General features: G+C 40.9%; 1 protein-coding gene across 1 annotated transcript in view; it reads right to left on the reverse strand.

The window, feature by feature from the left end:
* Positions 1-564: 564 nt before the first annotated feature.
* The window catches only part of FGFR2 (fibroblast growth factor receptor 2), a gene marked incomplete at its 5' end in the record, with an annotated part of 57,433 nt that continues 30,048 nt past the window's right edge, over positions 565-27,949 (reverse strand). The window contains 9 exons of the mRNA XM_010019135.1: positions 565-639; positions 1,995-2,117; positions 5,427-5,617; positions 6,382-6,492; positions 7,120-7,241; positions 10,808-10,959; positions 19,791-19,987; positions 22,108-22,252; positions 24,991-25,181. Of these exons, the coding sequence (XP_010017437.1) occupies positions 565-639; positions 1,995-2,117; positions 5,427-5,617; positions 6,382-6,492; positions 7,120-7,241; positions 10,808-10,959; positions 19,791-19,987; positions 22,108-22,252; positions 24,991-25,181 (1,307 nt within the window). The remainder of the gene's footprint in view (positions 640-1,994; positions 2,118-5,426; positions 5,618-6,381; positions 6,493-7,119; positions 7,242-10,807; positions 10,960-19,790; positions 19,988-22,107; positions 22,253-24,990; positions 25,182-27,949) is intronic.

Genomic DNA, 27,949 nt, shown 5'->3' on the forward strand with positions numbered 1-27,949 from the left:
TTTTGTGCACACATTAAAAGATTTGAAGTGTCAAAGTCCAGTGATTTCTACTACATGTGAAGTACTGCTGGGAAGCACCCACACTTCTGAAAATTAGAGAACACTTTCCCAGTATATCCAGCCTAAGTTTTATTATACCTAAACTTAGCACTAATTTTTATAAGAACTTTTTCTTTCTGTCTTTTCTCTCATGTTTTTTAACCTGAAGGAAGTCCAGAGTATGTCAAAAGCCAAGCAAATTAGATAGACTCTTTGTAGCTGCACATCCGTAAATAAGTTCAAGGGGGGAAACTTCCGCACTGACAGAAGGAGGTTAGCATTTTCCACCTTTCATGTGCTTTGAAGCTGGGCAGATTAGTAACAGAGCACTGGTTAGCAGTCTACCATAAAATCCTCACTTTCTAAGGGCAAGTCCTGTTCCATCTATTAATATGTGAAACAGAACGAAAACACTTAAAGGTAAAGGACAACAGTGAAATACACTAAAAATATCCCAAACTTTCACAAATGAAAAACAAAACAACCCTCCTTCCACCCTCCAAAATCCCACTCAAATAAAGCCACTCACACATCGCTTTGATGCGTGTAAACTCTGTCAAACAGAGCTTCTGGAGCCATCCACTTTACTGGAAGCCGTCCCTGTAAGTTGGGAGGGAAAGGGAAGAAAAATTAAAACAGCCTCAATCTACAGGATGGTTTCAGCACCAATTTTTCTAAAAGGTTAATCAGTTCTTAGAGAACAGTCTCTTAATGCAAACCAGCACAGAATTTACCTTCTAAATTTTGAGGGGAGAAAAGTAACATGGGCTAAAGCAGGAAGAGCATGAAGGAAAATGGATATAATCACTGAAGATAAAATTAAAAGCATTGAGGGCTCCCCAAAAAGTTCCCAGGTTCCTTGCTAGGAGAACGATACAAGAAGCAGATCAAAATTAAAAAGGTCATTCCACCATGGCTCTTTAGAGACAAAAAAAGCCCAATAAATAATCCTCTGAAAAACAGGCCTGCCTGCAAAAATGAGTTGATCACTAAACCTAAGAATCTGGGGGTTGTGTTCCACCTTTTGCAGTGACCCAAGTCTCAGTCACAACTGCTTGTTCCTTTGCACAGAGTCTGCTCTGCCCAGATCCCAGGAATTGCACTACATTTGATATGAAGAAGGTTCAACTCCCGCCAGTACTGGTGTACCCACACCTGATTGCTCTGTCTTTTAGAAGCAGGCAGATATTACTGTTTAAATGTCATTAACTACTTGGTGCTTTATTTTGATAGATAGACCACTTAACATGACTGTTAATAATAATAAATATTTATACAAAATATTAAAGCCTGTAGAACTGCAAAGTTCTCATTAAAACCCAAGTGTGGTTCATCAGATCTTGAGATCCCCTGGGAAGGAGGTGTAAGCTGTTCAAAGTAGGCATCAACAACTACCTCTGAAAGGTTCAAGTGCAACTTGGTACAAGTTAAACAGCAAAACGGTGACAGAGCAGGCAGTAAAAACCTATTTTCTCAGCCTCTAGCCCCACTTTGATACTACCCCCATAACTCGTACATAACAAGATCAGTACAGGCAAAAAGCATAAAGCTGTATGAGGCATTAGCACACATTAATAGGATTTTTGTTAGGGTGATTTCTAGCACTGTTCATACAGTGCTTTTCAAGCTCCTAGACTTGGTACAAAATATGCTGGATCCAACAGGAGCCAATATTTCCACTATTTCAAGTGACTGGAGTCAGGGACACACAAAAAGCAATTCTTGCATTTTAGCATTTCTAATAAATCATACAACATACAGCCTCTTTGGTTATCTTTTAACTAACTGTCATTGTAAGAGGGGACAGAAACACTTATGTCCTTGATCCCTGTTTTCTGTCTGAGATGAAAAGTGAGGCTGCTGTACAAGAAGCCCATTAAGTTTACAACCACAGTTTTTAAGTGAAACATTGAAAGAAATACTTGTTTCCAGAGATAAGAAAACCAGCCACTTACATTAGTAGTCTTTTTATAATAATCAATATTGTTGATGTCTCTGGCTAAACCGAAGTCTGCTATTTTCATGACATTATTTTCAGTTACCAAAACATTTCTTGCAGCCAAGTCTCGATGGATACACTGGAAAGAAAAGGGAAATAAAAAAGGCCCGCTGAAATAAACCGCTGTAAAAGCTAAATTACTTCCACGCTGCAAGTAAGTCTCCTTTACACATTTTAACCTAAATCAAAAGGTGGGAAAGCCATGCATTTACTTAAAGCCTATGAAATAAGATTGTCTTACTTCATGTCGTCCATCCTCTCAGCTGGTGTTTCCAAGTTAAACAGCCCTAAGAAGCCACTTAGAAAAGCCTGGTTTATTTAAGACTTATACTTTGCTAAGGGTGGTGACACTGACCATGCCGGGCTGTGTGCGATTCACTCTCCATTACACATGCCCAGGTACAGGTATTGCAGGACTTTCATTACAAATACTGTAAATGACTGTTATGTTGCTTCTCTTAAATTACACCATCTCACCAGAGCTAAAACCTGGCAGTCTGGATCAGTGCAACCATTCTGAATATAAGAGATCTTAATATGAGACATGGCCACAGTATATAAGTCTAAACTCGATGTCAAGGGTGCGTGTATTTACTTCAACCCTAAGACTATAGAAATTTAACCATGAAAAGCTAAAAAAACCCAAACAGTGTAGGCTTGGTTGTTTGCTTGTTTGGTTTCTTTTAGTTTCAGTATCAAATCTATCTCCACAGAGACTTTTCCTTCACGTCAGCAAGAAAATGTGTCACTGACTCTTAACACGGAAAGAACACTGTGGCTGCTCTGGGTATTATTCCTGTGTTCAAACAGCCTTATCAGGGTTCATACAAGATGGCACGGTAAGAAGTGTATCTGGATTCCTCCCAGGATATTCTACTTCTTTTCAAGTTAAACATCTTTCCCCTTTATTTTGGATTACCCTTTATGTTGTACTCTTTATTTCAGCATGTGCATAGACATGCTGGACTGAACCACTACAAAAACTATACCAGAGCCAATTTTTTTCTTGCATTATAACCTGTCCCAGCAACTTGCTGAGATCTCTTACCCTGCTTGGGTAAAATGAAGTTTCTGCTCCTCACTGGGTTAGCCATGGGGAACTGCCAAGAAAAACCTGCTCCAGCAATGCCTTTATGTGCACAGGACCAGACAACAGTACGTGCTTTCAGCGTCAGTCTTCTAATTCGCCATCAGCAAAAACTACATTCCAGTCCCTGTTCTTATCCCTACAAGAACATCCTAGGAGCTCAATGCAGCCACTCAGCTACAAGTTCATAATGTCATTGAGATACCCTAGGATGAGACTATATCAGGGATGATGCAGGATCTGCAGCAGACCCAAGTCTTTCCAGAACAGCAGGCTGGGGGTACCATAGAGCATCTCAAATGGCATGTAGCACCTCTGAGTGGATACACCCAGTGAGTCAAATCCTGGCACCTTCTGTCAGTATATTTCTCATACCCTACATGCATCTTTGCAACTGAGGCTCTTTCCATCTTCAAAATGGTGCCATTATTGATTTCCATATCTGACAGGTTTCACAGCTGACCCTCTGGCTTTAACAATTTGCTGTCTCTTTGCAGCGATCTGGGCCAGTCCCTGTTCCTGGAGCTCCCCTGTGGTTCTTGCATAGTACTGGAAGGTTGGAGAGGGCACACCAAAAGAATTTTAAAAAGCATGCCTCCAATTTTGGAAATGGGATATTATTCTAAGTACAATTGCTTGTAAGACAAAAACTTTCTGTAAGGCAAAAAGTAGGTGCCCAAACATCATCTTTAATTCTTTTATTTGAAGTCTCAGTGAGCAGTTTATTGGGTTGAAATAACAAGAACACTGGCCTTCTCACAGTTCCTGCATGATGGAAATACCGTGAGAAGACCAGCTCTCTTATTATTCCAGCTCAGTAAATGGATCCCTAAGGGGAAAAGAACTAGTGAAATCCAAACAGAAGTGGTGGGATATCTGAAGAACTGGAATGCACAGCTTTACTATGTGGTGCCTTTGTTTTCCCTCTGCCTTGTGCAGTGCCTTACACTCTGTTGAGTTTGGCGCAGTGCTGACCAAGTGCTTTTGCAAAGGGTCTGCGTCAAGGATGAAATGGTTCTGCCCTGTGCATGTGTGCAAGCTCACATCTTCTTGGTAGTGTCCTACAACAGCACTTCAGGGCTTCTCAGGTAAATGCTTGTTCTCAAGATTTGCTAATCAAAAGCGGGTTTTTTTCCTTCCTAAATAGTTCTATTTTCTTGGAATATGGCTCATTGCCAGGCAAATGTTTCATTACTCTTAGAAAGAGATATCCTGAGGTGCTTTACATAATACACCCATGCTTACTCCATTAGATTTTTGCCTTGGTTTCATGCATGTTGCCCTGTCTACCCTACTATGCTCAGAATTACTGCTTCAAAACAGAAGAATAAAAGCAAAATTAGACCTAGATTACACACACACATACACAACCTCTACAAGTGCAGAAAAGCAATAAAATCATGACTCCACACAACAGGAATGGATGTAAACACTCAGCTCTGGTCCTTGGTTAAAAACAGGTCCATACTTGGGAGTGAACATGACTGGAAATTAGTATAAATCCCACTAACCACTCCACACCTTGCAGGAAGTACTTATCTTCAATATCTGGTGCTCTGGTTTAGCCACTGGGTCCAAAGACCTAGCAGGGTATTCATGATTGCTTGTCCACCAAGCCACAGTATGTTTACAGAGTTAGTTGTACAGGGCTATTTAAGGTTTCGTAACTATAATTTAATCAAATTACTGGTTAAAAAGAAAAGTTGAAGAAATAAATGTCTAGGGACATGACAGGATAAATAAATTCTTTCAATAAGCTTGCTCTCCTGACAAACACCAGTTTTAAGTACATAATTTAAGTGACTAATTCACTGCATTTATTTTTGCCCTTTCCGTTCACCAATTTCTTCCCTGGCATCTTGTAGTCTTCTTAACTCTGCCTATTATCATTCTGTAAATCCTCTCAGTAACTGAACTCGTTTATTTTACACCACTACCTGAACTGATTTGGTTGATTTGACTGGAAACAGAAGGCAAATGGTGCCGGCTGCCCCATGGGTGGAGTAATGTGACTTGTGTAATAAGTGACCACCTGTGCTCATGAATTCAAATGGCAGATATGTACACAGTATTTACTTTAAATGATCTATTCTGGGCCTCATTTTAGCAATATTGTTAAACAGTGATTAAAAACTTCAAGCGTTTGAATTTTCCCACTGCTCTCCAAGAGCACAGATTATGCAACTCGTTTGAGAAGGGCCCTTCTTGAACATAAATGAGATGAGAACAAAACCAAACTCACAGAGTGCCAAACAAATACACACCATGTGCTTTGTGCAGTATTTGCTGAGTTCTACCTACTTTTTGTGAGGCCAGGTACTCCATGCCTCTTGCCAACTGGTAGGTGCATGACACTAAGTCCTTGAATGTCATCTGCTCTTCTGGTACCCTGTTAATATCAAACGAATACTCCATCCCCGGGGGGCGGCGTGCTCGCAGGTACTCACGCAGGTTTCCTTTGGAAGCATATTCTACTATCACATACAATGGACCTTTGGATAAACAGAAGCGTGTGAAAACCAGAGTAAGGTTGAAGGGTAAAATGTTTTTATGTGAAGAAGCTTTTAACGCTCTGTAATAAATGAACCAAACCAATAAATGTTTAATTGTGAAATCAGTAAGGACAACTTGAAAGAAAAGGAGGTCCAGACCTGGCCAAATGACTGGCCCAAAGCTCCATAGCAGAATACCAGCAGAGCTATAATTAGTGTCTGAAATCACCTAAACCCTGATCCAGTGCCTCTTCCTTCCAGATCATGCCATGTACTTAACAAGAAGCATTTTCAATCAGAAAATACTGTGAGATCTCAAACAAAGGGAAAGTGCTTAAGCTTTTTCTAATTTCCAGAGATTTATGCCATTCTGCATCACTTTACAAGACATAATTAGCTTTTAATAAAAACACTGTGGTCTTCAGAGAGTAAAAATGCTTATTTCACATTCATGGGATACAAGTCCCACTAAAGCAGGACTGACAATTCAGAACAACAGGCATGGGTAAAGCCCCCATAAAATGACATTTTTTCCCCTGAAGCAAGGGATTAGAGAGTTTTCATATGATATAGTACCCTTTCTCATATTAAAGCTGCAAGTATAATGAGAGACAGAAGTTAAAATATTGCTGCTAAGCTAAGGAAATATCTAAAAATCCCATCACGGCATGACTGCTTCCTTAAAAACTCTTGAAAAATTATGGTTAATGACACTTTCGGAGACCTGTTGGAAAGTCCTGGTTTACTTTCTTTTCTCTACTCACCATCCTGGGTACAGGCTCCAAGGAGATTGATGATGTTTTTGTGCTTCCCAATCATCTTCATCATCTCCATCTCTGACACCAGGTCAGACAGATCTTTTTCTGTAGCATCATCTGTAGAAGACACAGGTTCAGTTTGTATTCTCTAAGCATGTCACGCTGAACTTCACTAAGGCTCACCAGCTGATGTAAAGCGTGTGCTTCCAAGTGCAGAATACAGGATTTGTTTTCCTGTATACACTGTATGTTACACAAAGTCATATGTTATGTCCTAAGAAAAATAATCTCAGCTTCTTTGATGAACTGACCAACTCTTCAATTTTGTATTATGAGAGGCAGCAGTAATATCGGATATGAAAACGCTGTCCTTAGCTATCAAACCTCAAAACTATGCCTTTCCTGCAAACTAACCTTATAATTAAATTCAAAATAAATAGGCACCAACCACCTGGACTGAATGGGCTGGGATACACATATTGACAGCCTCTGACATGAACTAAACTAAAAGCAGAGAGACCCACACGATGCTTATATATATCCAGCCTCCTAAATACTCGCTGCTCAAGATAAACAGGCTGTCAAGGGCACAGATTTACACCCCAAACTGCTGAAGGCTGAGGTCAGCTATGTGCTCTTTGACCCCTCCCATGATGACAGAGTTCAGATGCCACAAAAGAAACTTTTCGTGGATGAAGACTGCCATATCACCCATTCTGATCCCTAATCACCCAATTTTCTTACCTTTCAACATCTTGACTGCCACAGTCACTGCTTCTTTAGGCCTGTCTTTGTCAATCCCCACCGCTTCGGCCATGACGACTTGCCCAAAGCAACCTTCTCCCAGGGGTTTACCCAGCGTCAGCCTAGAGGTGCAAACAGGAGATTAACACTCAGCATCTGGTTAAGGGATGCAGCCAGTGAAATTCCAGGGCTAAACATAAAAGGCTTTCAGCAACTTGCTGTAGCATAAAGCATTTATCACATGGAACTAATGAGACTCTGTGTGCACATCAGTTTTCATGCGTGCTGCAGTATGTTTTCTTAGGGGTCGGATAGTGAGCATCTCAGAAGGGCAGATCAGTTGCTAAACCTGGCTTTTAAGCTCTCCCTCTGCTTGTAATAAGAGGCTGGAGCAGGGAGACACAGCACAGAGGGGCAGAGCTTTCAGAAAGCAGCAGAACTCCAGGAGCAGCCAGCAACTCTTGGGCTTTTCCTGTCCTTGTAACCTGGCCAGTCGTCTTCTTTTGCACATTGACTGCAAGGAGATGAAAGAAAAGTTTCTTTGTGCTTTTTGCCATGTGGTCTCTTTCAGGCAGCTGATGATTTGTGTGGTAAAGGGTGGTATTAAGAGCAGGGGGATATTTTAAATATTAACTCCTGTGATATAATGGCACAGTGCAAACAGAAAGTAAAATCAAATATGGTCTCAGGCAGCGTAATTTTAGCTCAGAATTCATGTTCTTGCTTTCTGTTTGGGGACACGGGCTGTGAAGATTTGCCTGATGATGACTTGCACTGGAGGAATCAGCCAGGACAGACATCGGGTCAGTAGACACTGTGGTTGGGCACAGTTGTAGGTGATTATCAAACCCATTTCTCTGTTGTATGGCTGAGAAGGTGGCCACCCAGACGCCTTCTTGAGGGAGAGAGGATGAGGGTGAAAGGAGGCTGGTGGCAGGCAATGTGGAGGAGACCTCCTAAAAATAATTTTATGTCCAATGCTCCGAAATGTACTTCACTTTGGAGTATGATTTCCTGTGGGTCTTGACATTTTCCTTAGAGCGAAGGCACTTAATGATAACTGCTTTGAAAAAGGAGGCAGCTCTTCATCCACATAACAAAACTCTTGGTGTGTATGGTGTATTTTCCATAAGGCTCTTTCCCCACCAGGAGGCTGGTGACAAGCATGCAGTGAAGGCTCAGGAGGGGTTACTGCTGTGAGGGACTGGGCAAAGGCTCCCGTGATGCTGATGCTCCCGTGCTTTGAATGGCTGCCAGAAGCCGCCACAACCTCTGGCTCCCCTCTCTGCTGCAAGTCCCACCATGCATACAGAGGTGATGCTCTCCCTGCCCAGCAGCACCTCCATGGCCAAAGCACTTGGCACATCCAAGCATCCCCTGCAAGCCAGCTTCTCTATGGCCTCCCCAGCCACAACAAGATCCAATATCCTCACGCGTTCCTGTGATCCTTTAAGGGGCGAGACAGGATGCTTTATTTACCCACAGCTGGGTCTAGCACAGAGGCTGTTTCTTGGCTGCAGGCTCTTTGCTGCCACAAGTGTCATGTAGGAGGGTAACAGGAGATGCCTCCTGCCTGCAAGCACCCGGGTTATGCTCAGAAAGTGGGAAGCAGAGACTGGGGGAAACTGAAACTTGGCTATAATCACAGTATCCATATCAGAAACCTTTTAAAAGGAGCAGTTACTTAGTGTGCTGTGCAAAGTGTATTTGGCAGAGCATATACCTGCTTGCAAAACCTGCTCAGCTGTAACAGACAGACACGGAGATGTCAATCTCAAATTTATGAGGATAAAGAGATAAAATGAAAAAGAAACTTCAAAGCCTCTGGGCAAAATCATTTTTGTTCCAGCCTAAATGCTTAAGGTCCAGATTTGGGCTCCTTTACTTGCAAAGAATATCATCTAACATCCAGAAGCAGTGCCGCAGCAGAAATCAGGGAGGGTGATCAATGAGTTTGATGCTGCTAATGTTATCCAGAGGAGGGGTCAGATTCAGATAAGCATTTTCATAACAGAGTTCTTCAGGATTGGTTTTTCATGCTCAAAAGCAAGATTCACAGATGCAGTGTACGCTGGGACTCATTCTTAAAGCATGGACTTCTGTCTTCCCCCACGAAATAGAATCATAGAATACAGGGGGAGGTTGTCATATCATCCACAGAAGAGTCTTAAACCAAGGCTCAGCAGTTTGAAAACCCCGCTTGTCTGCTTGGGCACAAGTCAGAAGTGAGAGGTGGCTCCTCGGGAGGGCAGCCCGCTGACTCCTTGTCAGATGCGGTCTTTGCCTCCGTTAGAATTCCTCGAGCTGTTTTGGATCAGTTTCTAAAGCAAACGCGAGTTTTAAAAGGTGCAAAGACTGAAGGGCAGCGTATGCTGTGCTGAGGTCACTCCAGAACTAAAATTGAATTTAGGATCTTGGCAGAGAACAAACATTTGCATTGGAAACTGGTTAATTTATGTGCTATTGCCCTGCTAGGACTAAAGTAACAAACGCCTCATTGTGTGCCTCCTGCCCCCCAACCTAATAAACTGCCTCTAAATAGCCTCCTTTCATTGCAAATCTGCTCCACCGACATTTGTGCTGAATGCTGGTTTTAAATGTTTAGCACTCTCAAATTTTCCGCATTTAGTGTATCCCCACAGGGTATGGGCTAACAGAAGCACATACACAGGCCCCCACTGTTGACTAGAATATTGCAGGTGGCAGTTACAGCATTTTGCACTACTTTGCAGCTACATCATTAAAATAATTTCCAGAACAGTTGTCAGAAGGTTCAGGATTACAGCTCTTCTATCCAAAAGTTACAAGCCTGAACTTTCAAAGAGAACCGTTCATGATAAAAGGTGTTATTTTCCCAAAGCCACCTACAGACTTCTTAAAGTTAGTATTAACTTCAATATATAATCATGGTTCTACCTGTATTAATATTATCTCTTTTACATGTCTTCTTTATATTAAAAAACATGGTTACAGCTTTAAATTATTCAGAAGCTCATTTAGCATGTCAGTCAACAGACTTTGAAGAAAATATTATGTAGCCACATGAATTTGCATATATCAAAATTCAGTGTGCTCTGCTTGAAACCTAATACCTCTAAGCCACAGAAGTTGTACATATATGCACACCATATGCAAAATGTTCCCCCAAACCAAAAATCATCATCTCCATTAATACAGGCTAATGCAAAATCAAAACAAATCCTACACCCAGAGTCCTGTCAGAAAGAAAAGATTGTCTAATGCCATATTTTAGACTTTATCTCCTACATGATACTGTATTACCTGTTTTATAAATATTAACTTAGTAATAACTGAAGAACATTGGTTTAATTTACAGAGGTATTGCTTGGGGAAATCTTGATTGCCCTTCACCAATGCTTGTATGTGTCCCGGTCTAGACCATGTATATTTTGAGATAACATTTCAGATACACTCTTTTCCTGATAGAGGAGATGCATTTTAGCAGAGTATCTGAAAACCCACAGGAAATCTGAAAATAAAATCAGAACAGGCAGAGAAAATTTAGCTTCTATTTAAACCAACTGACTTCAGATAATTGAATTGGATCTTGATCTTCAGGAGATTTGGGTAATTGAGATGTCCCAGGGTTTCTTGAGTTAAAAGGACACATTACATGTCATGTTCTTCAGATGTGCATAGGTAGTGCTAAGAGAAACAGGCTACATACTTATCTCTTGGAAACTCCCACTTTGGGTCTTCTGGCAATTCGTATTCCGAGACTCCTGCCAGCATGGGGGCATCAGCAGTAGAGGAGAGGCGAGTGGTTATCCTCACCAGAGGCGTGTTGGAATTCATGGAGGAGCTCGAGTCGGCTGACACCTGTTGTTGTAATACAAGATGCAAAAAAAGAAAGGGAGAGATGTAATTCTGACCCAAAATCTGAAACCCTGCAGCACCTGATAACCAAGCCAGCTCAGAACAGTGGCGTTAGGAAGTGGCTGAACCTAGAGTCTTGTTTCTACTGCACTATTCTCACATATTTTCCCTCCCTTCTAAGCACAGTAACAACTCCAATTGCTGCCAAGGCTGTGTCTGCCCCATAGGTCAAAAACCATGTAAGTTTTAAATACATTCACTCTGAAGAGAAATACTTTTTCCCTCTTTTTTTTTTTAAATCAAATTAATATATATTTAATCAACAGAGAGTATTTTCATCGCCACCCTAAGATGCCTAAGTAAGTGAGCAGCTTACATTGTGAGCAGAGGTTACCAATAAGCTCTCTTCTTGCACTTGCTTCCACTTGTCCATGTGACCATTTCTCCTCCCAAATCAGCACACAATTTACTATTTTTGTGTGTTAACAGTAAATTGAAGTTTTGGATTTTTATTAAAACCAGTATTTTAGCAGAGGCTCCTATATTTTTCATCAGAGAAGGGCAGCAATGTTGGTGAAGAGTCTGGAGCACAAATGTGATGAAGAACAGCTGAGGGAACTGGGAGCATTTAGTCTGGAGAAGAGAAGGCTCAGGGGGGACCTTATTACTCTCTACAACTGCCTGACAGGAGGTTGTAGTGAGGTGGGTGTTGTATTTTTCCCAATTAGCAAGTGATGGGACAAGAAGAAACAGCCTCAAGTTGCACCAGGGGAGATTTGAACTGGGTATTAGGAAAAAATATCCTCATCAAAAGGGTTATCAAAAGCATTGGAACAGGCTGCTCGGGGAAGTGGTGGAGTCACCAGCACTGGAGCTATCTAAAAGACATGCAGATGTGGTGGAGTTGACATTGCAGGGTTTATGTTAGGACTTGGTGACCTCAAAGGTCTTTTCAAACCTAAATGATTCTGTGATTCTATATTTTCGAAGCATTCTTTATTGAAAGCATAAAAAAGCAATCACAATAATTGGGGGATACTCAAGTTTTCAGTTAACTACATTCTTAATTAAAGATTCTGCAGGCAATGTGGAGAAGAGCTCCTGAAAATAATTTAATGTCCAATGCTTTGAAATGTACTTCACTTTGGAGTACAACTTCCCATGGGTCTCAGCATTTTCCTTAGAGCAAAGGCATTTAACAATAACTGCTTTGAAAAAGGAGCAGCTCTTCCATCCATGTAACAAAACTTGCTTTGGTGTGAATCTTCATAACGCTCTTTCCCCAAACCTGCAAGCAGCAACCTGCTGTCTGCTGACCTCAGAGTTTCAAGTGAATACAAATGCAAAACAAAAATGCTTGTGTTGACAGTCTTCCCCTCCTTTATATGTGAATCCTGCTTCTCTCTTCAGGCCATGAAAGTCTTGGCCAAGCCCAAATCTGATGGCCAAAGTGGGATGCAGGTTGTTTCACAGTGCCATCACTGGTACCATCCTCACATCAGGTTGCAGGAGGTGCTTCTCAGCCAGCACTGTTGGGACTCTGCCCAAGCTGGGAGCCCAGAGCATCAGAATGACTACCCCTGTAGACCTTCATCCTCTTCACCTGGAGTCAACTTTGACACCAGGTTTGCTCATGTGAAATCCAGGTTTGCTTATGTAAAACGTCACCAGTCTACAATTTTGTTCAACAGATAATTAGATAAAAAGAAGCAATTATAAGCAAATAGATCCTAATGGCATTAAAGTGCAAATCAGTGACACACAGTGATATGAACACAAAAATCCTCTTGTCTCCATGACACCCAAGAAGTCCGTGTTACTGCTTCCTGATATTAAGCCAAATTCACAATTACAGCATCTCAGCCCATAGAATTACTTGAGCTCCTCAGAATGGGGCTGAAAGGCTTTTTCAAGTCACACTCTTATGCAACATATTTTGACAAGACAAGGCTAATGCTCTCAAACAGATTTCTCAGCACAACTCTTGACCACTTTTTTTGTTTAAGAGGTCTTTTTGCAGGAAGATGTCCTCAAACCCATCTCATCAAATGAGTTTGGCTTCTCAACACCTTTTTTTAAGACCAGAAATTAAGACTGGAAAGAGGTTTTATAAGGAAAAAAGTGTTAGGGATTGCTATCAAAAAATTAGCCTTGGTGACCAGTTTTGCAGCTGACAAAGCTCCACTTTCTGCACGCAAGATGTGCTATCTATGGAGCAAGAGAGTACAACTGTGCAAATGAGGCTACCATTCAAAGGAAAGGTAGACCCCACTCATTCATCCCACCATCTTTAACGTTAGTGTTTGTTTTGAGCAAACGTAAGTACCTCGCACACTCCTCTAGGATAACAGATACAGTGACCCCGTGGGAAACAAACAGAAAACTACTCTTAAGGCAGACTACGTAGCTCTAAATAAACCAGGAAATGAATGCTGAGCAGAGTCCAAGAGAGAAGTGCTGCCGTGCCCAGTCTACAGAGGGGAACACATCTGCTGGAGCATTATGGCAAGCCAGCATGAGATCCAGGGCTGGAATCAGACTTCTGCTTATGTTTCTGCTCATTTCCATTATGGTTTAAAAATGATGCTTCACGAAATGAACCAGCTCAGCACTGCGAGATGTGCAAATGTCCACAAACAATGTGGCAACTCCTCTGTCCCCTTTGAGTTCCCCTGAATTTCATTTTTCTGTTATTTCTGGATTCCACTTTTACCACCTCTCACTACAAACCTACTCTATAACCACTTCCCCCACCTTTCCAAAATCCACCAAGTATTCTCCAGCCATTCTACCAAGACCTTTATTCAAGCCTTGATCCTCCTGTATTTATTAACACTGCCTTTATTTATTTGTCTTTCTTTGTCATTATAGCCATTGTCTTCATGGGACATCAGGCAGGCATGGAAATGAAACTGCCAATTTAGATATCCCTTACTTATCAGAAATGGCCCAAAATGTTCTGGGGTCTTTTTCTTCACAAATACAATATCTATATTGGACACTGTTCAGTTCTCTGCCAGAGTTTCATCTTTTCCCTACCTCTTATGCTACAATTCAGCAATCTTAGCAGGGTTAAAACCTATAAATGTAAACTTGCAATAAACAGAAATACTCTGGTGATGCCTTTTAAACACAGAAGTTAAATATGAATAATGTAGAGAAAAAACAGGTGAAAGACTCTGCCAGTTTCCCTTTTAACACTACTGCACATGTTTACTTCACACAATAACTGGATGATTGGCCAGAGATGCTGTAGGTAACCAGAGTGCATTAACGTGGATAGGAATGAGGAGAAATCCAGAGGAACTACTTACTGTCTGTGAGCAGAAAAATGGGCTGTACTCCTAGGGAATATTCTTCGGATTGATTAACTGGAGCATTACAAAGAGTTACAAGAGCTCAAGGGCTATAAAAATCTGCTCAAGAAAAGATGAAGCCAACCCAAGCTGGCCTGTGATTGGAGAAGATTTTCTGCTTCAAAATGGCCTTACAACTTTTCTGCAGTAGTCAAGAATTAACCTTTGAACTCACTCCTTAAGCATCTTCTTCCATTGCCTTAGAGTGCACTACCAAATAATAAGGAAAACCCCACCTACTCCAAGGTCAGTAGACATGGTCAACTTTAATGTATACATTTAAGTAAGAGCATATAGAAAGCCTTTTTCTACCTTGATACTTGCAGTACTTTTCACCAACCTCCTACCATGCAGGTTTAAGAACCAGTGATGCTCCTGACATGAACCCCAGCTTTCAGCATGTGGTGTTACCTTCAAGCATGTGGATGCTCTTTTTGCTTTCAGTTATGCAAAGACTCAAGGTACATTGGACACAGGCCTAATAGAAGCCATAGTGAGCTTTTTTCCAAGCCTGTAATTGTACATGGCCAATATACAGACTTCAGGGCCACTTTGGGTTCTACAAGATGCCAAGAAGCAGCAGCTGGATATCTAGTCAAAAGGCATGAACTTCTGGGCAGTCACCCAGCTCCCCACCTTTATCACTTCTCAGAGACAAAGGAACAAGGCCAAGCCAGGGCAGAGAAGCAAGGAAGGGCATCTGATATAGGTGACTTAGACTTCTTCAAGATCCACTCAGTGTGTTGGTGACACCTGTTTTAGGTGATAACACTGCACAAAGGAGTTATTTTGAGTACTTAATTAAAGCAAGTAAGGCAGAAGTTGGCTTGCCATAATATATTTTTTGTGTACTTCCCTTCTGCTTTTAGGAGGCCAGAATCTATCAAAGTACCAGCCTCAGACACACCTTTAGCCCCAGATCTGCACTTGAGAAAGAGAAAAGCCCGCTGTGTCCAAACATCATGCACCAATGCATGATTATATCCCCAGTGTATTTTTCCTTTGGCCAACGCACCATATTTAATCAGCCCTAAGTTAATGCTTTACAAGCATTTCTAAGCAGCGGAGCATTTAAAACAAACAAATCTTTGCTGGAATCTTTAAATGCCATGTGGCAAAATCAGCTGCAGAGCAGTGTGTAATTGTCTGTAATTGATTATGAAGGGTGTTTTCCTCCACTGGTGATTTATACCATGTCCCGAAGCCTAGATCTGTCAGTTCTGGCACTCACGCTGTGAGATTTTAGCAGCCATGCAGTGATTTCATATAATTGTCAGTCTTTTTGAAGGCTCTGCTATAAAAGTTAATTAGAAGTCATATGCATATATGTATATAAATATAATTTGTAAGTAACGCTATTAGCTGTTGGTAGAATTCAGTCCATCTAAGTGAGTAGATCTAGGAAAATAGAAGGTTAAATGCACTACACAAAATTGAGGATTCCTAGTGTTAGGTACTGACATTTAAAGCACACATCATCCCCCGTTCATCAAAAGCGCTCCTTTTGAAACACTTATACTGCAACAACATAACAAATGAGTGCTCCCGAGCAAGTCAGTGATTTCCACATACAGAAATCCAAGGACAAAACAAGAAACTAAAATAGATATTAAGGTAAATTCCTTGCAACCATCCTACTGACAGTTGTGTATTAATCTTTGTAGTTCAGAGTCTATTCCTTAAAATGGATGATATTTGTACAACTCAATACTATGTGAAATGTTACTTTACTTGATCCAGATCATTTTTCTTTTTTACAGGTTCCAGCTGATATCATCATTTTGAATTAGCTATTTTCTGTGTGAGCTTAAGTCTTACTTTAAACCTATTGGTCTTTGTTCATCACAAAGGCACTCACTATATCTCTACGAAGGCTTAGACTCAACAATGACAGTAGATATAAATTAATGGGAATGCTAAGCGTAGGAAATCATTCCTCCCTAAGACACATATGTACACCCAAGTCAAGGGGGTCCATATCTGACAGATTAACTGTGATAGCACTAATGAAATGCTCTAGTGATGACACACACTCACACTTGACTTTGACTGGGCAAGTCACCAGAGACTGTCTTTTTGTCTTTCTGAATTATAATTATCTGAGAAAAGAAAAATAAGTTCTACAAAACAGATGTATATCCTATTAAAGGCTACTCTTTAACTTTTGGTTCAGTGGCCCTGTCTCCTGAAGCCTATACTGCAAATCAGCTTGTGATGTTCAATCCTACAAATACTCCTTCCACCTCCCTCACAAGCTGGTACTTCTATGCAGAACATGGCTAATACCAACAGAGCACTGCACCTCTCTGCTTTTATATAAAGAGGAGGAACTGCTTGCTGGGTTTACCTGTAAGCAGTTTCTGTTTCGAAAACCAAGTACCAGACCTAATGAAGCTGAGGACTGTAGAGGGAGGAAACTGATAAATCCTGACTTCATCATGACCTTTCCTATAAACGTGAAAAGAACTGCATTTTGGCAGGGATAAAAAATGCCTGCATGTGGGGAATGATAAAATCCTATAGTAGCTCAGACAAAATAGTTTAGGAGAATCTAGTCCTGCAAATCAAACCATATGTTACTCAGCAAGACTCTTCTCCTGCTTAGACAAGATGGCATCACACTCATGCAAATGCCTCTTTGTGAACCAGGATTATTTTCATATCCAGATCCTTAGGGAGCTTGACCCAGCAGCAGAAAGCTTTGAAAACAATATCAAGAATTCCCCAGTCTATGGCCTCATTTCTCTGGAATTCCAACAAACCCCATCAGCCAGCCCCAGATCTCTGCCCAGCTCACAGCCTACCTGCCATGAGCGTCTCCCCCATCCTCTCAACAGCTCAGTCACTTTCTCTATTCCTCACACATACAGCACAAAGGCAAGGGAGAACCTTCTATGATCAACAGGTAAATAAAGGTTCAGTGGCAAAACCCCAGCAGGCTTTAAATACAGAGCTCTCAAATACAAACAAACCAAAACAAAAAGTAAACCTGGCAGTACAGCAAAATAAACAGGGTTGAATGATCCAGAAACACACACCCATGAAATAAAACATCTCCTGGATTATTTTTGATATTTCTTGATTTTTGACAACAATTCTGGTATCCAAAACCAGCTGTACAAAAATGCAGAAACTAAACAATAGCTGCAGCCTTAGAGACCAAGGAGATACTAACAGAAAAGTTAAGGAATCTTCACTGTTGATGAGTAAGTCTTCAGGGATTGCTTGTCTTATCCTCCCTCTACAAGGTAATACAGGCAATTAGTGAAATGACCAGTGAAATCATCGAAATAGAAATACAGATTTCTTGTAATGCTTATAGCAGTTACACTTTCCTCTCTGAAGATATGAAAGCAGCAGAGAGCCCTTCAGTGAGAAATTCCTGTTAGCAAAAAACTACTTGGGAGAATTGAGAGTAGTGGAATTTTTGCTTAGGGATTGAAATAGGATTCGCACTTTCAAATGTATACTTCTCTTCAAAAAAATTATCGCCACTTTTAAAAGCAAAATGCTGTTTTGGCAAAGAAGATCTAGAAAAACAAAATACATCAATAAAATCCTATCTGACAGGCATGTTGTAAGACAAATATTTTTTCCTCTGTGAAACAATAGCTTTGGAGAAGGTCCATATTGCATCATTTAATGATAAATAACTAAACTGAGGGCAGTGGTTGGCACTGCTGTCGCACGCAATGAAATAACACTCTCCCCCTGAGGAACCATTTCCAACTGACACAACTGAGCTCACACCAAACCTGAGGTATTTTTTATGCTGTCAACTTATCTGAGTCATTATGATGCTTTTGTATTCAGGCAGAAATCTAATAAATGTCTTTTATCTAAGCTGATACGTATCTCTCTCTGGTTAAGTAGACAACATTTGAAAAGCCTTCTTTGTCCAGAAAGCTACACAGATTTTTAGCCACAGAGATGGGTGAACTGAGCTGAGGGCTTCTCATCACTCTTTCTGATACACTCAGAGTCAAAAGTCCCTTTTCTTCCCAGTGATTCCCAAGCAAATGAGTAACGTCATAATATTACCCCCAAAAAAGTGGCAAAAAAGCCAGAAAAAATAAGAATTAACATTTTTGCTCACAAAACAAACCAAACATTTTTCAGGTCAGACAATGTTCATGTCCCCCCACCTCAAGATTTTGTAAAATACTACACTTTAGAGGAAGATTGGCTAAAACATTACTCTCGGTAGCATTTTTAACCATGACCATTCAGAAACCATGAAAGAAGAGTTGAGAAAAGAAAGTAATACTGTTCAGAATCCCAAGACCAAACTCTATCTTATCATGTGTGATGGTGCATCTAAATTTCAGACACCCACACAGAAGTAGTATTTTTGAGGTACTCTGACATCGGTAATATTCTGGACAGGCTGTAAAATCAACCTGCAGCAATAATGCACAACCTATTCATGGTGTAGATGGGCCCAAACTAAACCCCCAGATCCAAACCCCCTGAGCAGAGCCTGGATCCAACCCCTGCAGATGGTGCCTATTTTGAATAATGAGGTGAACCACAGCCTCAGGTGCCAACACCCCTCCACCTCACAGGGGTGAAGCCTGGGCTTGGATCTGGTGGGTTCAGAGGTCTATCCTGAAGACCTAATGCAAGAAAATCGAAACGTATTAAACTCCAGCTTCAAAAGAAACAAGTCTTTCAGGAGAGGATGGTATGTGGGAATGGAGGTTGTTTTGGCATGGGATGGCCTGTGACAAAGCCAAAGTCCTGTTACTCATTCAACTGGTTTGCTGCTCATGGTACTGCCCTCTCCAGAAACACCGATTGCCAGCCACGAGCAATTGTAAAATATATTTCATGCAATGCTGGTTTTAAATCTGACATTTGCTTTTGTTCCTCACTCAAAAGCATCAGCATCTTTATCAAACTGTCCAAGAGTTGATACAGTATCTCCACTATTCTTATCTTATTACAGTCTTTTTCTATTTTGGGGTTGTTTCTGGATGTTTGGCTATGAAATTCCCTCCCCTCAGTCTCCAAAATTCTTCCTGAAAAATACCTCTCTGTATCTGGTACCTAGTTACTACAATAATAGTCACCTTAGAAACATTATAAATACACAATTAAACAGGATTCTGTTCCAAAGTCCATTAAGTCAGTAAAATTTTTTCCATTGACTTCAATGAGCTGTGGGATCAGGCCCTGAAATACTTTAAATACATTTTTTCCATCTATAGCCTGATAATACAGAACATATTCCATTTTTTTCCTCTCCTCTAACATCCCTGCCCTGATTCCCTTGCCCTGAGACACACATTGCTGTGTTAAGATGTACTTTCTTCCCATGCCAGTCTCCTAGGTGCCAGATTAAATCCCATCCTCACTGCAACTTGGTGTAATGGTTATTTACTCCCTGTTCCAAAGCTTTTCATTCCAAAGCTAAGGATGTGCTGGCTTAGTTCTTTGGTGAAAGGTTTTTTGAACTCTTTATCTACTTTCTGTTACCTGTCTGCGCAGAGGGATTCGCTTTGTCAGCTTATGGACAGCGGGCTGGCTGCTGAAATCAGGCTTCTTGGTGGTGTTCTTCATGCGACACAGGATGACTGTCAGCACCATGCAGGCAATTAAGAAGACCCCTATGCAGTAAATTGCTATTTCCAGGTAGTCTGGGGATGTCGGATATTCTTTTTCTTTTTCAGGAGCTGGATTGGAAGTTTTTAGGAGGGAACAATCACGCCACAGAGTTAGCAGACGGTAACAAACATAGTTCAACACAGTGCTTGGAACAACTTGACATGGTAAAATACCAGCAATTCTTGCAGTGACTGTGTGACGTACAGAATGTTATGAATGTTTAGGCCATCTTGCAATCTGAGAGTAATTCTTCTTTCTACTGCTTTGACTTCTCAGTATGCCATTGAGTATGAGCTTGTGCATGTATCTATACACATAAAGACACATACACGTGTCTACCTAGAAAGGTAGATGCATATACATTGAAATATTGGATGATCAAGCATAATTTTAGGGGAGAATCAAAAATTGAACTAGGCTCAGGTTCATTTTGTGGCTCAAGTTAAACTTCAAAAGCACTGTCATTCTTTTTAACCACATGAAGACACATCTAAAGGTAAAACATTGAATTAGCTAGCCTAAAATGGTCTAAATGTACAAATAGACATCTGGACTTGAGTCTGCATTGCCTGTTTATCCAAAGTTTCCAGTGGGATCTCAAAACACAGAGGGAAGGCAGGATCAATCAGTCCCTCATCATGCTTCTAAACTCAGGTTAGGAATTTCAGGAGTGTTTCAAGGACCTGGCTGCAAGATTATGCCAGATGCCTGCCTCCCCTGAGGACCTTGGAAGAGTCCAGTATCAGATTAAGAAGCATAAAGCGAGTGAAAGCTGAATCGCTACCGATACACTAATTAATGAGTTCTCTCTTATGAGGACTGCATACTTCAAGTAACCTCATCAGTGGTTACAAGACTATGAGATTAGATTTTAGTGGGAGTGGTTCTATATAGCTGTTGCTCTGATTGAAAGCATTTTGAAATTATCTTCAAGGCAATTATATGTGCAAACACTGTCCTTAATCCCTTATCTGGGATTCAGCCCCCCGGATAAACAGCATTCCACAGCAATCAGCGGTCACTCCACAAGCAATGCACGTTCAAGCTGAGATTTTCTTGTGCTTCATTTTAGGCTCATAAAAATATTTCATTCCAGAAAATGGGTTAAAAAAATTACATTTCAAGCACTTGCAAAATGCAAACACTGCAGAAGCAAGCTCTACACAAGTGCTGCTTTGCCTGCTGGGTGACAAGACCACGCAGGCTCCGTCTTCACATACGAGTGAGATGTAATGAAGTTGCCTCATTCACTATATTTTATTAAAGGGTAAGAAATCTGCAGCAAATGGGAACATTTCACTCCCGTAATATGAACCTCAGCCATATGCACATGCAGGTTTTGTACCTTTTACTTAGGATTAACAATTAATAAATGGTAAGCACAAGATGACCCAGCAAACCTCAGGTGGTTCATGTTCTTTTTCAAAGGAACTCCTAAGGCAGCTGCCAACAGTTATAAACGAGAAGATTTGACTAGTGTCAAAACCAACTACAGTTACATCTTCTAACAGCTGATAACAATTTTCAGGCAATAAAGCACATTGATGTTTGTTTCTTTTAAGGACAGAAACATCATCAACCCCAAAACAGCAAGACATGCTTTGCAGTAAAAGCAAACGACTACTTGTTTCCTTAGAGCATGCAATGTTTAAAGATGCACGGAGCCTATTCCCAAGATATGGAAGGCACTGCTTCTGTATGCAATCCATTGGCATTAAAATCAGAATTTGGATGATAGGTGAAACTGAATTGAAGCACACTGAATAGCTCAGGTATTTTAATGAACCAGTATATGATTGTGGCCAAATTAGTCCCAAAGCTTCAGAAGAAGCTTTGACTTTCATCCTCTTGAAAAAGTTTACAATGATTAATGTGTTGATTTTCAGTTATCTCGCTGAAGTGCTAAGGAAATGCAGCTCCTTAGCATTTCTGGTGATCATTTAACAGATGTAAAAATATCTCAATTAAGTGCAAAAGCCATTCCCCCAACCCTTTTATTTCATTGTTGTTGTTAGGTTTTTGGAGTTTCAAATATGTGATGAAACAATTCATTGGCTCGAGACAACTCTGTTTAAATAAAAATCATTGTAAAATTCCTTTTCTGAGACAGAAGCCGTGCTTAATTCTGCAGCAATCAACAAGGGGAAAAACAAAAGAGGAAAAACCACAGAAAGAGAGCAGTGTATACCTGGCAGAACTGTCAACCATGCAGTGTGAAAGGATATCCCAATAGAATTACCCGCCAAGCATGTATACTCCCCAGCATCCTCAAAAGTTACATTCCGTATATAGAGAACCTCAATTTCTTTGTCCGTGGTGTTAACACCGGCAGCCTAAAAAAAAACAAGAGAGGGAAGCAAGAGAAAAAGCTAGACATTGAGAGAATTCTTGTGGATAGGGAGATGGAGCCACAGGGCTTTGCACTTTGTAAAGGTAGAGATGTAGAGATGCAAAGCTTGTTCCCCATCCACAATCCCTCATCCAAAAGGCGTTCACCAACAGGTCCCAGCTCACCTCAGAAAGTAATCAACACCCTTCACCAGACCTAAACTCACCACCTAAACATGCATGCAATCAAATGACATGGAAAAATTCACCCACAAAGCTTTTTTTCCTTCTTCTTTTATAATAAAAGAAAGTTGAAAGAAGGACAAAGAGAAAACAAAGTAGGACAGAATAAAGGATCCTTCACATGTAGTTACCTGTTCCAGAGGAAAGAATTTACTATAAAAATATATTCTGAAAGGATTAACAGAAAGGTAAATTCTGCTTCAAAAGACACAACTTAGTAGCTGTCTTAAGCAGTGTATGGTCCTTGCATCATCCACTGCACTTCACATAAATAGTGTACGTTGTGCAGTGTTGCCAAATCTTGTTTTAATCAAAGTCTGGTAATATTCGGTGGTTCGCTTAGAAGGTATCTCAGTTCTTGTTCAGAAAAAAAAAAGATGTGGAGAAGAACTGGACCCCAAAGGTTCAAGAGCCAGGAAATGGAAATCATAGAATGTTTTGGGTTGGAAGGGACCTGAGAGATCATCTAGTTCCGAGCCCCTGCCATGGGCAGGGACATCTTCCACTGTATCTAAATCTTAAAGACTGAAAAATAAATTCTAGAAGTTGGGGGTTTTTTAACTGGTCTCCTTCCAGACTTGCTAAATCTCTGACTTGACAAGTCATTATGCACCAAACCAATCCTTGTATCAGTGTTTATCCAAACTCATACAAATAGAGTAAATCTTAGACCTGGAACTTCCCAGCTGTCCCAAGACAGGCTCAGCAGGGCATCAGCATCAAGGTGTCTATGATGGAGATTTAGAGAAATTATTGTTTGCTGCTTTTTGTCTCCGTTCTATTAAAAGACATTACTTTGAAATACATGATGAGGGAATAAACACGTTGTTACCAGACCATTTTAAAGTAAATGTAGTTGTGAATTGTACTCACATTATTGATGGGTTATTACCCAGTTAATAATGTGTGAATAACAACTGAGAAACCCTCCCAATCTGCACATTCACAGGTGATGTGGGAAGTTAAGTGACTAAATTGACCTGATTTATGCCTCGGTGGGTACTTACATGAACACTTCATATATATATATATATTCATATATATATATATACACACACACATATATAAAAAATAGTCTTATTTTCCTCATATTTAGAAATACCAGTATGCAAATCCCACCAGGCGTCCTGCTGCTCTTTTGTAGCGCCTACCCTGTGGGCAGGAGAGCCCCCGAGCCACAGCCAAGGGGGAAATATATATATATGTAAATATACACTAATTAGGTCATAATTACTTTATTCAACTAGTACCCTATGTGAGAACTGCAAAGTATGCAGAATCAACAATAAAACTGGACATAAACACACAGACACAAGAAAGAACAAAGAAACTAGTGCTTATGGTACACACAGAATATTGTGGGAATTTTTCCATGGCTGCTGGCGTAATACCAGTTGCATCACCAAAGGAGGATTACACATATACCACAAGGCCAAAGAGTTATCCTACAAGCTGCCTGCAGTCTCCCAAAGCACCATTTTTTCCAGCTTCTACATCCAGCTTGCTTTAAAAAACATTGTTACCTTGTAAACTTGGCAGAACTGAGAGCCAGGCAGACTGGTTGGCCTCCCCTATATAATTGGAGACCTTACAAATATATTCTCCAGCGTCCGCCTCTGTCACATTGTACAGTGTCAGCACTTCAGCATTGGAACTATTTATCCCCGAATGCTAGAATAGACCAATAACACAGGAGAACAATGTCACTGCTGCCCAAAACGGACACCAATCTATGGTCCCACCACCAACACGTCATAAGAATATGCCTTCCACTTCATGCAGTGTCAAAACATTGTGAGGTTGGGGTTTGTTTGGGGTTTTGTTGGGGTTTTATTGGTTTTTAAATCCAAAGTGTCACATGAGGAGTTAGAAAACAGTGGCGAGGAGGGGAAAAGGACCTGGGCTGGTACACCGGCTGTATGGAACAAGATGGTATAGACCTGGCTGTCCTGCCTGCCAATGTGCTGAGTTTTGGCAATGTCACCCAGCTCGGAAAACTCTGGAGTTTCCTTGGTCAGGCTTGCTCAAAACAATACCACTGATACACCGGCGAAAAAGACATCTCTGCAGGCTCAGCATCCAGAAAACCCAACCCTGCCAACAAGCTTTTACAGTGGGTGTCACATTAGTTTGAAATAGAGGCTGAAGAAATGTGAAAGAAATGGAGTAGATTGTCCCAGGGATGTTTTGGGTGCGTTCTACCCATACATAAATGTCAATGATGTTCTTAAGAGGGTTTTCGTTTTTTCTCTGAATAAGTCTTGCCTGAAACATTCAGAGATAAAGGACTTCACAGAAGCAAAAAAGAGCAAAACGGTGTCTATAAACTGCATAATTAACATTTAGACAATCAAATGTTTATCTAAGTCATTATTTCATTTGTAACATAAACACTTCCACTTCCAAAAGAAGCTCACATCTCAAGACTCCTGGATTTACACCAAATACATGCGATGCTTTAAAGAAGTCATCACCATGGCCAGCATCTGTAAAGCCTCACCTTCAGAACCTGAAGATACGGCAGTCCGTCTGGTCCATATTTACTGCCATTCTTCTCTACGTGTTTTATCCACTGAATATGAGGTTGAGCATCACTGTAGACTTTGCAGACAAACTCGACGTCCCCTCCGACGACTGCAGAGGCATTTGCTGGAAGGCCAGCTTGGAGAATGGGTCTGTGTGGTGATCGCTCTGTTCGGGTGGAGAGAGGCAGAGAGGAGGAGAGAGAGGGGGAGGGAGAGAAATAAAGATGCATAAATAAGCAGAGCTGCCAAGAAAACTGTAAGTGAACTCGAGCCAAACAGCCCTGTAAGCCTGTTGGCTGACTCCTCCGAAATAACACTGAGGCCAAAACCTGTAACAAAAACTGCAGTTCAAAGGAGATGACTTGAGCACTACATTTGTAATAGAAAGAATAGCTATTTGGGGGGAGGGGAGAAATTGTGCTTAAAAACTTTAAGCATTTTTCATAGTTCAACTTGGCAAGAATTAAGTAAAATAGCTTTTTTTTTTTTTGAGCTTCTGTAAGTACCTCTGAGCTTTAAAACATTTTAATTGGACTAAAACTCTACAAATTAGAAGAAAGACTATTGACTAATTTTAAAACCTGATTAATGTATGTGATGACTGGATGAAAAGTTAAAATGACAGTCCTAGTTACCAAATTGCTTTATCATCCAGTGAGCAGGACAGACAATGTCACAATGCCACCACAGGACACAGGGAAACTCGGTTCTCTGGAAAACTGCAGTGTATTTAGTGTGAGTCAGTTGAGCTTTGGATCTATGGACTTAATCTATGGACTTGCTTAAGCATTTATCAAACGTTCTTGGCCAAGCTCACACCACTGAACATACCAGGTGTACCCTGTATCACCTGGGTACCCAGAGAACCCCTGCAGCCAGCGTTACCGGCCCAATTTTGTGGATGCAATAGGCTTTGCGGAAAGCATCAAGTTTCCATCACCCTCAGTAAGCCTGATCTAACAGCACCTAAAGTCTTCTGGGTGGTGGGCAGTGCAGGAGCCAACTCCCCATCATCCAGGGCCACCAACAGCCTTTTTTTTGCTGGACAAGACAGATGAGCTTTCTCTTACGTGATGTTTGAATGAAAAGTCCTCAAAACAGCAACCTCGGTTACCAAATTGCTTTATTATCCAGTGAGTGGGATGGACAATGCCACCCTCCCCAGAAAACCTTCACAGAGATGCAGTTTCACCAGCCTAGCAGGGAACTCACCACCTTCTTAGGTTAGATTGAGATTAGACATTAGGAAGCTCTTCCCTGTGAGGGTGCTGAGGCGCTGGCACAGGGTGCCCAGAGAAGCTGTGGCTGCCCCATCCCTGGCAGTGTTCAAGGCCAGGTTGGACACAGGGGCTTGGAGCAACCTGCTCTAGTGGAAGGTGTCCCTGCCCATGGCAGGGGTTGGAGCTGGATGAGCTTTAAGCTCTCTTCCAACACAAACCACTCCAGGATTCTTCCTGCAAATCTAATGCTGTCCATTTCAGTCTATAGGAACGTAAAGTTAATACAGACCTACATATACTTTCAATCTATGAATTAGAAGTGAAACGCTCATTGCCCATCCAGAGCTGCCCTTTCCCCCCTGGCTCCAGGAATTCTTTCAAAGATAAGAAAAGAGCAGCGGACCTCAGTATTTATTTTTAGAGGCTGTACACTGTAAAAGCTTTGAACATTACGAGCCAAATCAACTGAATTTCAAACCAAGCATTCCTTTTTAAACATACTAGTTTCCAATAAACTGTTTCACAAGCAAACATTGCAAGTAAAATAGCAAATAATGATGCCCATGGAACAATGGGATCTTTTATACAGTCCAATAGATTTGGCATGCAGCAAACATCTACTGGGAATTTATTCACTGAGGCTATGCTGGCAGCGTACTACAAAGCAGGAGTCTTACTTTACTTGTGGCAAAAGTGCATTTGTTGTTGCAGTTATTAAATTATTCCAAGGCTGTGTGTGTCATTTTCAAAGATCTAGGAACAAAGATCTATTTTTTAATTTGTAAATTACAGCAGAACACATAAATTACTATTTTACAGTTCTGGAGAGAACTTTTAGTTTCTCACCTTAAACTAAATAAGCTTTAATTCCATCTCACTCGCTCCTTCATTTGGGTACAAAAACAGCAAGCAAAAAAATCTCTCTTTAATAGAAACCTTACACCATCTTCCAAAACTTATTACAGCTGCCTTCAGTATAAAATGAAACCTTAGAGAATGTTATTTAAAATGTTTTTTAGAAGTCAGTAGGCCTCATGTTTCATTTCTCCACATAAGGGTTTGATTTCCTTTGTGACCTTATTCTCTGCCCTTAAACAAACCATAGAATGAGGCCTGAAACATCTTGGAAAAGTTCCTACTATGCCAGCATCAACACACTAAATGTGTTTAGTTTATCCCGATAGCCATCAATGATTTAATCTTTTATTGATGACTGTCAAACATTTCCCCTACCAGAAAAGAGGAGGCAAAGCAAAGAAATAAAAGCAGAGTTCTTACATTCTACGTCCCAAATTCCTTTAAAAAACCTAAATAAAGTGTGTGCAGATGTATAGGTGTGGATGTGTAGCCAGTTGTGAAATTTCTTCTCTAAGGGTAAGTGTGTCAAAAAGAAACTCTGGTTGCCCTCCAACATCTGGAGCATTGATTGGTGTTTGTCAACTCCCCCAGCTCAGCAGAAGGGAGTATTCCTATGCCCACAGAGGCAAACAGCACAACATAGCCATCCTGATGCAAATTCAGCAGGGTTTCATGACAAAGACCCCAGGAAACACTCAGAATTGGGGCACATAACTAAATATGGAGAAACTTCTGCTAATTACGGATGACCAAGTATAATTTTATACAGCATCATTTCTTAGGAATAGCCATTTGAGGACGTTATCCCGTCTTTCCTATTTCTCTGCAAACCACGCACATCTAAGGGCTCTGCTTA

Source organism: Nestor notabilis, unplaced genomic scaffold (assembly GCF_000696875.1).
Source record: "Nestor notabilis isolate BGI_N333 unplaced genomic scaffold, ASM69687v1 scaffold6670, whole genome shotgun sequence".
Taxonomy (NCBI): Eukaryota; Metazoa; Chordata; class Aves; order Psittaciformes; family Psittacidae; genus Nestor; species Nestor notabilis.